Here is a 15,797-nt window from a genome sequence, read left to right as displayed (position 1 = left end):
TTTTTTCCTCCCCTGCACTCTTGTACATTTTGCCTTTTCTTAGGTTGATGGTGCTTGTATTTAGTTTGGGTCTCTTTGTAGAGTAGAATTTATTTAGGAAGGAAGCCTTAAGTAATGGCATTTGGTGGAAAACAAGTACCATGAACCAAAGAGAAGCTCATGAGTGAAATAATACAAACCAAATAGACGCATTCTTTTTTGTTTGATGTTGGTTGCTGCCCCAGGCTGTGAGCCCAAGGCCAGTTGGTCCTTTCTGGTAAATGTGGAGATGTTTTAATTAGACCCTGTGGCTTACCGCCTTCCTGACTCATGTCAAAGAAGAGAATAACTTCTTCATTTTGTGATTCAAACTAATTCACTTGCAGAACTGGCTCCTTGACCTGCTGTTTTCTGTTGACAGTCCCTGGTGTTATAAGATGCACGTTCTCATGTGCTGTGAAATCAGTCACTTATCTGTGTCTAAAGACAAATGTGCCATTGCTGTTGTATGTATATTTTGTATGTGCTTTATGACATTTAGATGTCATGACACCACAGGGGGAGAGGAGATTTTCACCCCCATTTTACAGACGAGAGAACTGAGGCTTCTGAGTGGATTCATACCCGCCAGTGTCTCCCCACTTAGCAATGGTTGACATAAGCTCCCTGTGGCATTAAAAATCCTAGAATCGAGCAGCTCAGAGTCTGAGAACACTGAATGTGTGTTGATTAATATTGCGTTTCCGTTCAAGTGCCAAGAACATGGCCTAATCTGGATTTCTATTAATCTCGTGTCCACAGAAATGACAGTTTTACAGGGAGGCTGATAAACATCAGTCTGGGAGGATGGGAGTGGGGTGAAATATAAACACACAGCTCTAGACGCCTGCGAGGCAAGCAGAGATGCCCAGCCCGGGTGGAAGCTCCTGGGGTTGTCAACTGTGTGTACGTGCATTGGGTGTGCTCACACATGCGTTTGAAAGCTCCCACATACCCCAGAACGTATTGGCATTGCTGGGTGTATTCTCAGAGCTGCAGCCCTAGCCAGAAGGAGGCTGAAGCCTCAGGACTCCTTGGAATCTCCAGAGCTGAAGCTGGTCCATTCTTTTGATTGACAGGGCGTGCTTTGTAAAAGCTTCTCACCAACTTCCTGTGAGGCAGTCTGGGGCCTTGATAAGCAAGTGGAATTCAGAGCGGTTGAGTGCAATCTGAGCCGGGGGAATGCCTTCTCGGAGGGTGGCTGTGCACAGCTGCCTTGAATGACATTCCATTTATCCAAGGATGGCTCCTTTTTTAAAAACAAAAATAGGCTTATTCTAGGGGCTTCATTCAAAACAGCTTCTGTGGGTCTCAGCACCCGAGGCTCCCCAGCCCTGTGGATAACCCCAGCTCCTTGCTAATGCTCAAGTGGAAATCAGGCTGGAGATGGTAGAGCACACAGGGGGTTCACCTTACAAGGCTGGCTAAGACTGACAGAAATCCACAGACCCTCCCGGGGCTGTGTGTGTCTGGGGCTGGAAGTGTGATCGGTGCACACTTGTATGGCTGCCCACTGGTCACATTTCTTTAGATGAGTAAGTCCAACTCCCTAAATCTGTCTCCTTGTTTGGTAAGTGGAGTTCTTAAAGCACTGTGGTAAAAATTACCATAACATAAAATTGACCATTTTGAGCATTAAAAAAGATTTAAATCTAATTTTAGTTAGGTGTCCTTATGACATTGGGCATAAAGTATATTTATATTTTTTTATAAATGCAGTTTTTTTTAATAGAATTGGATTAGAGAATTCATCAGCACTGTACAATTGGGAGTTTGTGATACATGGCAGTTGGGGTTACTATTATTTTATATAACTATTAATTCCTTATACTTTTCAAAACATAATGCCTGTTTCAGTGACAAGTTTACTTCTTGGCCAGGGGCAGCTGCTAAGGAGAGGGTGGTATTAAACTGTGGAAGCAGACACAGGGACTGAGAGTCTGGTAGAGAAGGCAGACGTGTAGGCATGTGTAGTATGTACAGATGTGTCTATGTTTACATGTATGTGTGTGTATACTGTATATATGCAGGTATGAACACAATGCTCTGAAGGACCTGACACAACACCCTTTACAGAACTTAAGACAGTGAGTGCACTATGCAAGTGAGGTTAGATCAGACACTTACGGGGGATGTGCATGCTAGGGGTGGGTTTGCACACTCCACCTTATCACAATCAGTGGTTCTCCTCTTATTCTCATAATAAGTCTGGAAGACAGGATAGGGAGAGATCCTGGGTTTCTGTTTTCTGGGAGTCTGTTATGGCTGTCCCCATCCATGTCACGCAGATGGCGAGCGGGAGAGTTTAGGCTGAAATGTAATGATTTTTTTTTTTTAAACTTCTATCATTCTTTAGCCCCAGATACTCTTTTTTTTTTTTTTTAGTTTTTTTTTGTTTTTATTATACATAAGTACACTGTAGCTGTCTTCAAACACACCAGAAGAGGATGTCAGATCTCATAATGGGTGGTTGTGAGCCACCATGTGGTTGCTGGGATTTGAACTCAGGACCTTTGGAAGAGCAGTCAGTGCTCTTACCCACTGAGCCATCTCACCAGCCCGAAATGTAATGATTTAATATTTGGTGCTCTGTGCGTTTCATCTTGAGTCAAATGAAGAAAAGGTGGTGGCAGTGGTATGCTTAGTCCCATTGTGCTTAGTCCCTAGTGCTACAGGGAAGGGAAGGCGAGAGTTAGAGAGTGTGGCTCAGTGGCACAGTGCTTGACTGATATCCCTAACAGGCTCAGTTTTCAATACAGTAAACCAAAACAATTCAAAAATTCCACTTCCTCTTCCCTGAGATTTCACCTTCCATGGCCAATTAATCACCACGAACCAAAATATCTTACGAAACATTCCAGAAGCAGTGTATCAGCTTTAGATTGTGTGCCATTCTGAGTGGTGTGACATAGCCTCGCACCATCTGTCCGGATGGGAAGTGAGCCACCCATCTGTCCAGGGTATCCACATTGTATATGCTACCCACTCAACTGTTGCTTACCAGTTGTCCCATTTATCAAATTGACTGTTGTAATACCTGTGTACCTTAGGTGACCTTATTTTGCTAAATCCTGGTACAAAGTTCAGGAACAATGACACTGCTTGCTAATTTTATTGCAATAAAGTATATTGTTATAATTGTTCTGTTTTGTTGTTATTTATTATTGCTAATCTCTTACTGTTTGACTTGTTGTAAACATACATGTTTAGAAAATTAACCCATAGCAGATATAGAGGATAGTACTCTTGAAAGTTTTAGCATCCCTTGGCAACTTTGGGACATAATCCGTAGATAGGGTCTCCTCTGTACTTAGTGCTTGTTGGAAGCATCAAGTGGCAGTTTTCGTGTAAGCTGTTGTAATTGGGATGCTTTGGTTTACATGTGAAATGTCCCCCAAAGCCTCATGTGTTTGAACTCTTAGTCCCCAGTCAGTGGTTTTGTTTGGGGAGGAAATGGGTTATTAAGGACTTTGATGTTTTATACTTTAGCCATACTGGTATTGGATACTCTTGACTGCCATGGGAGATTTTTGTTTGATGCAGACTTTGGACTAGACACAGTGCTGGCCCACGTGTTCTCATCTGCCCTGGGCAGTTTGAATCAGTTTGCAGACACTAGCGACTTCCCTCTAACAGATCTCCGTGGGTCTCTCTTCTCTTTTCAGATTGCTGACTTTGGGCTCTCCAACCTGTACCAGAAGGACAAGTTCTTGCAAACGTTTTGTGGGAGCCCACTCTATGCATCGCCCGAGATTGTCAACGGCAGGCCTTACCGAGGGCCAGAGGTGAGCAGACTGCTGACGTAGGGGATCAGAGAGCTGGAGGGACAGGGAGGAGGAGGGAGGCAAGAACTAGATCTAGGGAAGTTCTTAAAACCCCCAAACGCCAAGCAAAAGAAACTTGCCCTCCTTTGATTTATAGGAACAATAAGAGAGAGAGAGAGAGAGAGAGAGAGACACCAGGGAGAAGATGCTTGAAACCTTAGTAAGCCTTAGAGAACAGGAGATAAAGATGCCTGTTCCTACGACAGGGCAGCTGCTTAGGATTTCCTTCCTTCCTTCCTTCCTTCCTTCCTTCCTTCCTTCCTTCCTTCCTTCCTTCCTTCCTTCCTTCCTTCTTCCCTCCCTCCCTCCCTCCCTGCCTCCCTCCCTCCCTCCCTCCCTCCCTCCCTCCCTCCCTCCCTCCCTCCCTTCCTTCCTTCCTTCCTTCCTTCCTTCCTTCCTTCCTTCCTTCCCTCCTTCCTTCTTTCCCTCCTTTCTTTCTTTCTTTCTTTCTTTCTTTCTTTCTTTCTTTCTTTCTTTCTTTTGTTTTAGGTTTTTCAAAGATAACACTTTAGAAATAATTGAGATCATCTAAAAATAACTGAGATCAAGTTAGTAAAGGGCAGGCTATGCATACTGTCTCTCTTCTCTCTCTCTCTCTCTCTCTCTCTCTCTCTCTCTCTCTCTCTCTCTCACACACACACACACACACACACACACACACTGGCCTTTTGTCAGTTGATAATTATTTTGTGATCCAAATTTGTTGTTAATGTAGGATTTGCAATGGCCACCCAAATCTTGCTTTTATGTATATACTATTATATTTTTAATAACTTCCCTGGCTCTAGACACTTAATTTTTCCCTATTGTATCAAAATAAACAGAATAAATGAAACTCTTATCTCTTTTGCCCATGTTTGTGGTAGTGTTTATATTTAAGAAAATAAATTTTTATGGCATCTTCTCTTTTATGAGATGTGAGTTCCTTTACCTGCCTTAGAGAGCTTTCATGGTCGCTGTAAGATATGCGTCTGTCCTAGTTCATTTTATATGGCAATATATGTAAATATATTATGTTTATAATGAACACCATGGTCAAAAGCAGCCTGGGAAAGCAAAAAGTTTATTTCAGCTTACAGCCTACAGTCTACCTAGAGGGGAATTCAGAGCAGGATCTCAAGGCAGGAACCGGGAGGCAGGCACTGAATCAGAGACCATGGAAGAACACTGTTTACTGAATTGCTCTGGAAGGCTTGGGTTCACTTAGCCTGAGTCCTTATATAACCCTGGGACGCCTTTCAAGGCTTGGCACTGTTGCCAGTGGTCAAACCCTCCATGTTACTTTAACCAGGAAAATGCCCATAGAGTGGTCTATAGGCCAATCTGATGGAAACTTTTTTCTGACTTGAAGTTCCCTCTTTCTGGGTGACCATACCTTGTATCAAATTGACAAAACCAAACCAAACCAAAACAAAACAAAAAACAAACAAGAACAAAACAAAACAAAACATAACAAAACAAAAAACCTAGCCATTGCAGCATCTGTCTAACTATGAGTTAGGAATTGCTCTCTTATAAGAACCCCCTTCCAGGGGCTCATCCACCCTTCTCCTTTGAATAGCAACTGCTTGGTGGGTAGAAAAGTTTTCTCCCAAATTTTTATCCATCTGAGTGTTTTGGTGGCAGGGCTGGGATAAAGGGAAGAGTGCCCAGAATCACTAACAATTACAGTAAAGAGAAGGCCTCCAAACAATAAAATATAAGCATAGAGCATAGAGATCAACTTGGAAAAATGTTAAAATCCGCCCTATAAATTTGTCATCGAATGCCACTTTGGTCTTAGGTGGTTAGTATCTGGGGCTGCATGCTGGCATTCAGATCTGCTCAGCAAACATGTTTTATTTGGCCTCATTTATCTCCATTTTAAAAAACTGAGCAGATGTCTAATAGCTGAGAGATTCCACAGACAAGTCATATTTCAGACTTCTCTGCAAAAGCCAAAGCCTCGGGCAGCACTGGGGCAGCACTTGTACTGTACGATACAAGCCATAAAGAAATTGCTTGCCTAATGTAGGCGAATGCACGCTACAGTTTGTCTCTGTCCCCAACTTTCCTCACTTACACCCCAAGATTTTTTTGTCTTTGTCTTTGTCATTCTTATCTGCCCAGCTCTGGTAGGATTTGACTTTGGAACCCATGAGCCCTCTGAGGAGGTGAAGGGAGGAGCTGATTCTTGTGTTAGCCACGAGAGACCCTGTGTCCCAGCTTTGCCAAACTCCATTTCCTAGAAAGGGCTTTTCTGGGGAAGAGATTTAGTGGTCTTGTGTCTCTGTCTCTGTCTGTCTCTCCTATTCTATTCTATTCTATTCTATTCTATTCTATTCTATTCTATTCTATTCTATTCTATTCTATTCTATTCTATTCTATTCTATTCTCATTTTTCAAATTGAGCTGGAAGTAATCTAAACCCTACCTGCCTCTAGGAATCATTATGAGGAGGACCCTGGGCTGTAAGCACTTGAGAGTGCTCTGAAACAGGGTGGACTAGAGTTGTTCATTGTCAGGCTGTGGTAGGGATCTGCTTTCCAGGTTCAGGCTCCCGGGAGTGCTCTGGGTAGATGCTTACGCACAGGGATGCTGGAGAGCATCTGGGGTCCATATACTATCTCCTATGTGTCCCATCTCTCTGCTCCAGGTGGACAGCTGGGCCCTGGGTGTCTTGCTTTACACTCTCATTTATGGAACGATGCCCTTCGATGGCTTCGATCACAAAAACCTCATCCGGCAGATCAGCAGCGGAGAGTACCGGGAACCCACACAACCCTCAGGTGCGTGCCCGAGGGAGGCTGGTGGTTGATGGGAGAGTGTCCAATGGAGGCTGGTGGTTGATGGGAGAGTGTCCAAGGGAGGCTGGTGGTTGATGGGAGAGTGCTTGGCTTGTCTGGCCCAGCTCACACTTTCTCTAGATTTATAAGGGCATTGCTTACTACTCCTCACTCTTCTCTCATAACAGCTCTTGGAAAAGCTGGCTTTTTAGGTGAGACGTGCTCCAGTTCAGCAAAAGCCCTTCTTGCTTTTTCTATTCTGTATAAAATGTGGCAAGCCAGTTTCCCACTATATATGAAAGCTCTGGAAAGACTTTCTATTCTTCAGAGTCCCTCAAACCTCAAACTCAGAGACCAATGGCACTTTGGCTTATGTATGAATGAAGTTTATATAACACACATTTTCTCCTGAAGGCTTATCACCATCTTCTTACACTCGAGGACAGTATATAGGACTTCTGACTGGTGTGTGGAGCCATTTTAAATGGCAGATTTTTAGCAAGAAGGACACAAGCAAACAGATTAGGGCTGCTTATTTCCAGCCTGACAACCCAGCCAAAGAACCAGATATATGCCTGATTTAGAGCCCGAGGACTTTAGTGCGCCCTGTACACAGGATGCCTGCAAAAGAGCTGTGGGGATTGACTTGGGGCTTGCAAACAAGTTTAGGTAAAATTGTCAACGTAGAAGAATGAGGGCTAACATGGGTGGATAGGTAGTTGGTAGACAGATGATAGATTGATAGGTAGGTAGGTAGATAGATAGATAGATAGATAATAGATAGATGATAGATAGATAACAGATACGTGATAGATGATAGGTAGATAGATTATAGATAGATAGATAGGTAGATAGATAATGAATGGATAGATAGATGATAGATAGATAGATAGATGGATAGATGGATAGATAGATAATAGATTATTGGCCTTTTTCTCAATAACTGATGCCAGTAAAATTCTTGGAACATTGTAAGAGTTCAGGAAATCCTTACAGAGTGACTGATTGTCCTGTCCCTTCTCAGGAGTGATCACTGTCCCCATTGCTCTTATCAGCCTTCCTCAGTGGCTGGGAGAGGAGGCAGCCTCCCAGGGTAGGTACAGGGCACAGCTTGGTACTGAAAGTCAGTTTATCAGCCACAAGCTTGGTTCCTACAGCTTCCTCAGCATCCTTGGAGGCTTTCCCCCAGATCTCTCTCTCTCTCTCTCTCTCTCTCTCTCTCTCTCTCTCTCTCTCTCTCTCTCTCTCTCTCTCTCTCTCAGAGGCTGTGGCCACCTGGAAGGCAGATAAAGATCAGCTCTTAGTTTGGTGGATACCAATAGGGCTTATGTCAGACAGCCTCAGGAGGTGAGCTCACTGGGCGTGGCTCTCGATGGGCATAGCTCTAGGATCCTGGCTAAGACCTTGAGAGTGGGGCCAGCCATGGCTATGGCAATTTTCCCTGCCCAGGTGTGTCGGGTAAGAGCCACACCTGACACAGGTGAGCGTCTCTGTCTCTTGTGCTCTGCCTCCAGCACCTTTTCCAGGGGACTGACTGTGTATTTATGCGTACCTACCATTGGAAGGCTACCAGTGAACACCTGCTTTTTGTTTTGATAAGAATGCTATTGACCAAAGCAGTAGAAGCAGTAGTGAGATTTAGTTTGAATTCTTTCTCTATTGCCTAGCCTTCTGTACTTGATGCAGATCTGGAATGACAGGGAAGTCAGTAGTTCCAGGAGATCTCTTTATTTGTGGGAAAGCAGATTGTGGCTGGGGAGATAGCACAGATGATACAATACTTGCCTTGTAGGTGTGAAAATATGGGTTTGATTCTAAGAACGCACCCAGAAACACCTGATATGGTAACACTCATTTATGACCCCACAGCTGTCTAGTTATAAATGAATGGAGCCCAGGACTTTGCTGGCCAGCCAGCCAGGCCTACTCCGTGAGGTCTTGCCAGTGGAAGACCCTGTCTTAAAAGAAAAAGTTTGAGGGGAGCTTGAGGGAGGATTCCTGAAGGTGTTCTGTGTCACCCACCTACACACAGATGTATATATGCAACAGCAAACACACATGTGTACTTGAAAAGAAGGAAAGCAAACAAGGATGGAGCAGCTTTGTGGCTCATGGTTCTGAGCCTTGGTCAGGTTTTTGCTGTACAGCCTAAAGACTTCGACTTTCTCCTTTGAATATGAAGTTGGAACACTCCAAATGCATTTTGGGTCTTTCTTTCTTTCTTTCTTTCTTTCTTTCTTTCTTTCTTTCTTTCTTTCTTTCTTTCTTTCTTTCTTTCTTTCTTTCTCTCTCTCTCTCTCTCTCTCTCTCTCTCTCTCTCTCTCTCTCTCTTTCTTTCTTTCTTTCTTTCTTTCTTTCTTTTAACCTGAAGTAAGCACACCTCTAGCCATTTGTGGAAAGTCAACCCCACCCGAAGCTCCCACGCAGAGTCTGATTCTCTTTGTCTTTCCCCCTAGATGCTCGGGGACTCATCCGGTGGATGCTGATGGTGAACCCCGATCGCAGAGCCACCATCGAGGACATCGCCAACCATTGGTGGGTGAACTGGGGCTACAAGAGCAGCGTCTGTGACTGTGATGCCCTTCCTGACTCTGAGTCTCCACTCTTGGCACGGATCATCGATTGGCATCACCGTTCCACGGGGCTGCAGGCTGAGGCTGAAGCCAAGATGAAGGGTCTGGCCAAACCCGGGGCCTCTGAGGTTGTGTTGGAGCGGCAGCGGTCACTGAAGAAGTCCAAGAAAGAGAACGACTTTCCCCAGTCTGGCCAGGATTCTGTACCTGAAAGCCCATCCAAGCTGAGTTCCAAGAGGCCCAAGGGCATCCTGAAGAAACGGAGCAACAGCGAACACCGCTCCCACAGCACTGGCTTTATCGAAGGCATTGTGAGCCCTGCCTTACCATCCCCTTTCAAAATGGAGCAAGATTTGTGCCGGACTGCCATCCCCCTCCCCAGCTCCCCTGAGGCAGATATGTCAGGGAAGCTCAGCCTCAAACAGTCTGCCACGATGCCCAAGAAAGGCATCTTGAAAAAGACCCAGCAGAGAGAATCTGGTTACTATTCATCCCCAGAGCGCAGCGAGTCCTCGGAACTGCTGGACAGCAATGATGTGGTCATCAGTGGTGGCCTCTCGTCCCCTCCCCCAGACCCAGCCAGGGGAACTTCCCATAGCCTGTCCTGCCGGAGGAAGGGCATCTTAAAACATAGTAGCAGGTACTCAGATGGTGCCACAGACCCTGCCCTCACCCGCCCTGAAATGCCCACACTGGAATCCTTATCACCTCCCGGTGTCCCCTCCGATGGCATCTCTCGGAGCTACAGTCGCCCGTCCAGTATCATCAGCGATGACAGTGTCCTGTCCAGCGACTCTTTCGACTTGTTAGAGCTTCAGGAGAACCGGCCGGCCCGCCAGCGCATCCGCAGCTGTGTCTCTGCTGAAAACTTCCTCCAGCTTCAGGACTTTGAGACACCACACAACCGGCCCCGGCCGCAGTACCTGAAGCGGTACCGGAACCGACTGGCAGACAGTAGCTTCTCCCTTCTCACTGATATGGATGACGTGACTCAGGTGTATAAGAAAGCGCTGGAGATCTGCAGCAAGCTCAACTAGCCCTTCAGGGCACAGAGGATGGGATGGGTGGGTGGGTGAGTCCAAGGGAGAAGGGGAACGGAACTCAGCCTGAAGGCTGGTTACCTCTTTGCTGGTCAAGGCAACGGATTGGGAAAGGACTAGTAATGTCTGGCCTGGCCAGTTTTCACAGCCTTGAGTCAGCACCTAAAAGGGATAGGAACCATTCTTTACCAGTTCTGCCTGTGCCAGATAGAATGGGGGTCCTAACTGGCATTCCCAGGTGACATCTCACGGGGGAGGTGGTGTTGGCCAGCAAGAAATGGGAAGCGGCATTATGGGGGAGGGTGTGTTTCCTAGAAGTCATCTAGATGTTTCTGGAGGAGGGGAAGAAAGACTGAGACCATCTGCTTTGGATGGATCCATTAGCAAGCCTGGTCTGACTACACAGGGGCTAGCAAGACTCCAGCAACCTGAGTGTGAATTGGTGATCAATTGGTAATGTCTGTACTGTGGGTTGAGTTTAGTAGACTAGGCACACCAGGGAGCATTGAGTGAGTACCAATAACTGCCAGGGAATCAGGACCGGAGGCAACAGCATACCTGCCCTGGCTAAGCCCTGGGAGTTAGGTTAAAGCAGGCTGTTTTAAAGAAAAATGGTTAACTCTTCATGGCACAGCATGACATGTGTTAATTTGCTCCTGGACCTTGAGTAGAAGACAGAGCTTGCTTAGAGAGTGAATGTGCTGAACTCTGCTACGGAAATAAGTCTGGTGGTGGTGACTTTCTGGTTTTCTGGGATCTGCCTCTTCCTTCTCCTCTCTCTTGCCTTGTTCTTCTTTAGTGGGATCTTCTGAATGTGAGCAGGAATAAAGATGGCAGTGTGAGAGCCCAGGGCTTTGTGTGTGATGGGGCAAAGAGCTGCTGTGGCCTTTGCACAGTGAATGGACGGACGGTGAAGCATGCCAGCAAGGGGCGACTTAACACTTTCTTAAATATCTCAGTATTAACTGGAACCCCGCCTCTTGGCTTCTCACCTGCACAAGGACAGGATGCTACTCAGAGTCTCCAAAGCATCCCTGGCTCAGCCATAGGCCCCATCCACCCCGTGTGTGGAATCTTGACTGTAGATGAGTTGTTTCTAGGGGTTAGTATGTAGGCGAAATATGTGGCCGAGGGAAAGCCCAGTTTGACAGAAGATTCTTGTCTCCCCAGGCCTAAGTATTCTGTCTCATGGTTTTGATCCCCCTCATTTTGGGGGAATAAACAAGTTCCATTCATCCATCCTTCCATCCATCCATCCACAGAATAAGATGTTGAGAGAGCAGAGTGTTGAGGGGAGGAGGCTTAGGGACGTTTCCTCAGGAGCCATCCAGATGGCTCTGGAGGAGGCAGAAAGGAGGTGTATGGGGGTGACAGGATGCTTAAAAATGTTCCAGCTAGTTATCTAATCTCTGAACACTAAGATTATAGGTGATGTCATCCCCATGGAGGGGACCCTGGGGACACTGGGGCCGGGGGTGGGGTGGGGGAGGCGGTTGAAATGGTCTTTCTGGGCTGACCACGGAATCCACTGGCTTAGTCAAATTAGAATCCTTCTTCTAAGGTGGCTGCCTTCTGGGAGCCTCTCAGACAGGGTTGGGGGAGGATGCATCCGTCACTGCACTGAGGACAGTTGTCAGGGAGATGTTGCTCTATACAGCAGAAGGCTGCTTTGCATCTCTGTGTTTGGGCCCCGTGCTTTCCTTTGGGCTGAACTGAGCAGGATGTAGTAGGAAGCTGCTTCGATTCTTTTCCTTCAGTTTCACCTCCTACCTGAACTGTGGCAGGGGCTAAAAGGGAGAAAAATCTATAGGTAGAGAAGTGGCTCTGGTGCTTTGGAGGTGTATAGACAGCAGCTTGTAACCTCTGAATCCTCCTTCTCCCTGCCTCCTCGCGTGAACAACCCCTCCTGCTGCTACACTGCTGGCCCCTGAGCAGGCAGCTGGTCTCAGGTGTAGCAGCCATTGCTGGTTGATGGAATTTTTCCCTTTTGCCAGCCGATTGTGTCTGTTTAGTATTTCCCACCATGCAGTTGACTCCTTTAGGAAAACCACGCCCTTCGGCTTTCTCTCCTTCTCGATCACCAGGGTCACCAGTGTGTTCTCTTTTGGCAGAACTCTCAAAGACAAGGGCTTGGGGAGGGGAAACCAAATGTTTCACACCAAGAACAGAGGCTCTCGGGTGTGTCCTCCGTTCCAGGGCTGACACTGAGTTGAGTCCAGGTCTGCCTTGATCTGGAGGTTTCAGGCAGGCACCTGCAGTGGCTATGAGGGCTGCTTCCCACAGGTGGAGGCTGGAGAGATGGCTGAGTGGTTTCCCAAGGCACCCGCCCTTCCCCCCTGCTCAGTTCTGATACCCGCTTCTAGCTGAGATGCTGACTGTCCCTGCAGGAAATGAGTTAGAACAGAGAATAAAGCCCTAAAAAAGCAGTTTCCCAATGGAGCCCTGTTATCCCTGCCAGTCAGTCCCCAGCCAAAGAAGGGATGCCTAACTCATTTCCGTGGAGCCCCCAGTGAGAGACACAGATGACCCCATGGGCAGAGTGGGAAAGTCGCTGCCGTGAGCTCTCCTGGTCCTTCCTTTGCTTCTAGGGCACTTCCATTCTTCGTTTACACATCTGCCAAAGGGGGTGGAGTTTTATTTCGTTTTACAAGTAAATTTCAAGGCACAATCAGTTTTTAAGAAAGTGCTCCAAGACCCTAGGCAATGTGACAGTTCTCAGTTCCCTCTGAATTTTAGTCTCTGCCACCTGGTGCTCTTTACCAAAGGAGCTCGCTGCAGGGTGAAATTCAGGCGTGTTCTGCCCAGGCCTGCTGTCTTGAGTACAAATGTGAATGATGGACTGACTGCTTGTTGCCAAACTGGAAATGTTTTGTAGGGATTTACTGGCATGGTATCATTCCTAGGAAGAAGAAGAAAAAAAGGAAAAAGAAAAAAAGAAAGAAAAAGGGATATGAGAGGGAGAGAAACTTGACTGCACATTTTTTTTTATTAAATCCATGTTGTGACTTTTATTTAATTTCTATATTTTTTGGTAATAAAAAGTTGACTTTTTAATTTGAATTTGTCTTTTTTTATTTATTGGTCTGAAAGGCATTTCAAAGGCATTATAATAATATATTGGTGTAATTTAATTGGTGCAGCATGCCTTCTGGGCTCCAGTCAAAGTTAGTTTTTAACTTATTTGATTGGTTTGAGAACAGCCTACAGGGAGAGGAAGAGAAAAGCTGGCTAATTACCCCAAAGTGTTCATCTTTCATTGGAAACTGAATTTTTGTCATTTTTGTTTCTGTTTTTATTTTAAATTAAATAAATTGCAACAAACTGAACCAGAGCCTTGTTTCGTTGGTTGTTTTTCCTTAGTCAAGTGACTAACAGGTCCAGTACAGGTGCCAGAAGTCCCATCCCTTCTGGTCTAAGCAGCCTGGGGATGTTGGGTTTCACTGCATTGGAACTGAGGCCTACAAATGGGACCTGAGATAACTGGGCTTGTTTTCTTGTGTCTCCTTGCATTTGTGTGTGTGTGTGTGTGTGTGTGTGTGTGTGTACAGTGCAAGTGTGTGTCTGTGAGTGTGTGTGTGTGTATGAGTGTGTATCTATATGTGTGTTTATGAGTATGTGTGTGAATGTGAGTGTGTGTATGTATGTGAGTGTGTATATGAGTGAACATGAGTGTTTATGTGTGTGAGTGTGTGACTGAGTGTGTATGAGTGAAGGTATGTCTCTATGTGAGTGTGTGTGTGTAGGAGTGTGTGTATGAGTGTGTGTGTTTGCATGTGAGTCTATGTGAGTGTGTATATGAGTGAGTGTGTATATGAGTAGTGTTTACGTGTGTGAGTGTGTGACTAAGTGTGTATAAGTGAATGTATATCTATGTGAGTGTGTGTGTGTATAAGTGAATGTGTATATGAGTGTGCATATGAGTGTGTGTGTCTGCATGTAAGTCTATGTGAGTGTATATATGAGTGCACTTGAGTGTTTATGTGTGAATGTGTGAGTGATTGTATGTATAAGTGAGTTTGTGTGTCTCTGTGTGAGCCTATCTGAGTGTGTATATGAGTGTGTGTGAGTGTGTATGTATGAGTGAGTGTGTGTATGTGTTTATGTGTGTGTGTGTGTGTGTTTGTGTGTGTGTATGTATGAAGGCCAGAGGACCCCCGTGGCTGCTGCTCCTCAGGAGCCATACCGTTGCTCTGTTGAAGCCGTGTCTCTCACTGGCCTGGGAACTGTCACGTGGCTGAAGCTGACTGGGCCAGTGAACCTTGGGGCTCTGCACTTCACAGTTGGCATGAGACCCCAGCAAGGAAAGTGACTTTGCAGAGCAGCTGCTGTTGCAGCTTTTCTGATGCTCTGGAGGACTGGGGTGTGGCTGTCACCTTTATATCTCTCTTCCCTGATTCTGCAGCCCACCCTGCGAGGGCCACAGGCTCCAAATCCACATTTCAGTCGTTGTTTTCTAAAGAAGACTGATGGCCAGGTACTTCATCCGGGATGGAGATGTCACGGAGGGCTAACAGTCATGCTACCTCCTCTCTGAGCATCAGCTTTCCAAAGGTAACCTTCCCGTACCTCAGGCTCACACAGACTGCTAATGTGTTCCCTCAGGGCCATGGTGGATGGCTGCAGTTTTCTAATGGGAAGGCCACTGCCCTGCCTGTGGCATCAGTGACTCCTGTCTTGTCATGGTGTCTTCCATGAGCAGACACCACCCCTTTGCCCCACCTGACAGCTCTTGGAAAGCGATGAATAATCAGGAAAACTGAGGAGTTCCTGGGTCCTGGCCGTAATGTTAAATGGCAGTAAGCCCTACCTGAGTCCAGAGCATTCAAGAGCCCAAGAGCAGTGCTGGATCCATAGAAGAAAAGCCCGACTTTGCAGGGAAATAGGAACCCATCCTCATTTCTGACCAGGAAGAGCCTCAGGAGGAGCACCATCACACTTGGCAAACAACAGTTTACACGTTGCATACACACCCACACACTTGTGTTTACAAACATGCAATAAAAACAAACAAACGAACAAATAGGATGCCCAGTTAAATTTGAGCTCTAGATAAATACCAGGGTAATTTTTAGTATGTGCCCCATGATTCCCACAGCTCCATATTTGGGCCATGTTTATATTTTTCAAAACGTATCACCTGAAATTCAAGATTAGCTGCATTGAACTGTATTCGCATCCTGTGTTGTACTGGGTGGGACTTCGCTGGCTAAACTGGCTGGGTGTTGGGTATCATAAAGGTGGATGAATGGATGCTTCTAGCCTATCAGATTTAGAATGTACTGCTGCCTCTTCTCTTCCTTATTCTTCTATTGCTGTGAGGAGGCTCCATGACAGTTTCAGAGGGTGGGTCCGTGATCATCATGGTAGGGGGTGTGGCGGTGGGAAGGCAGGCATGGCAGTGGAGTGGTAGCTGAGAGCTCACACCTGACCTGAAAGTTGCAGGTAGAGCTCGAGACACTGACACACCTCCCTCAACAAGGCCATGCATCCTAATCCTTCCCAAACAGTTACACAAACTGGAGACCAAGGATTCAAACATATGAGCCTATAGGGGGTTGTTCTCAAGTAAACCACCAC

At 46.1% G+C, this 15,797-nt stretch overlaps 1 protein-coding gene across 1 annotated transcript in view; it reads left to right on the top strand.

Annotated features, from left to right (window-relative positions):
* Nuak1 (NUAK family kinase 1) overlaps positions 1–10,234 on the top strand; it is a 67,328-nt gene extending 57,094 nt beyond the window's left edge. The window contains exons 5-7 of the mRNA XM_021174448.3: positions 3,684–3,803; positions 6,478–6,610; positions 9,064–10,234. Of these exons, the coding sequence (XP_021030107.1) occupies positions 3,684–3,803; positions 6,478–6,610; positions 9,064–10,217 (1,407 nt within the window). The 3' untranslated portion in view covers positions 10,218–10,234. The remainder of the gene's footprint in view (positions 1–3,683; positions 3,804–6,477; positions 6,611–9,063) is intronic.
* Positions 10,235–15,797: the final 5,563 nt, after the last annotated feature.

The sequence above is a fragment of the Mus caroli genome, unplaced genomic scaffold, assembly GCF_978045245.1.
Source record: "Mus caroli unplaced genomic scaffold, Mus_caroli_1 scaffold_9, whole genome shotgun sequence".
NCBI lineage: Eukaryota > Metazoa > Chordata > Mammalia > Rodentia > Muridae > Mus > Mus caroli.
The sequence above is the reverse complement of the archived record's forward strand: the minus strand, read 5'-3'. Positions and strand labels throughout refer to the sequence as shown.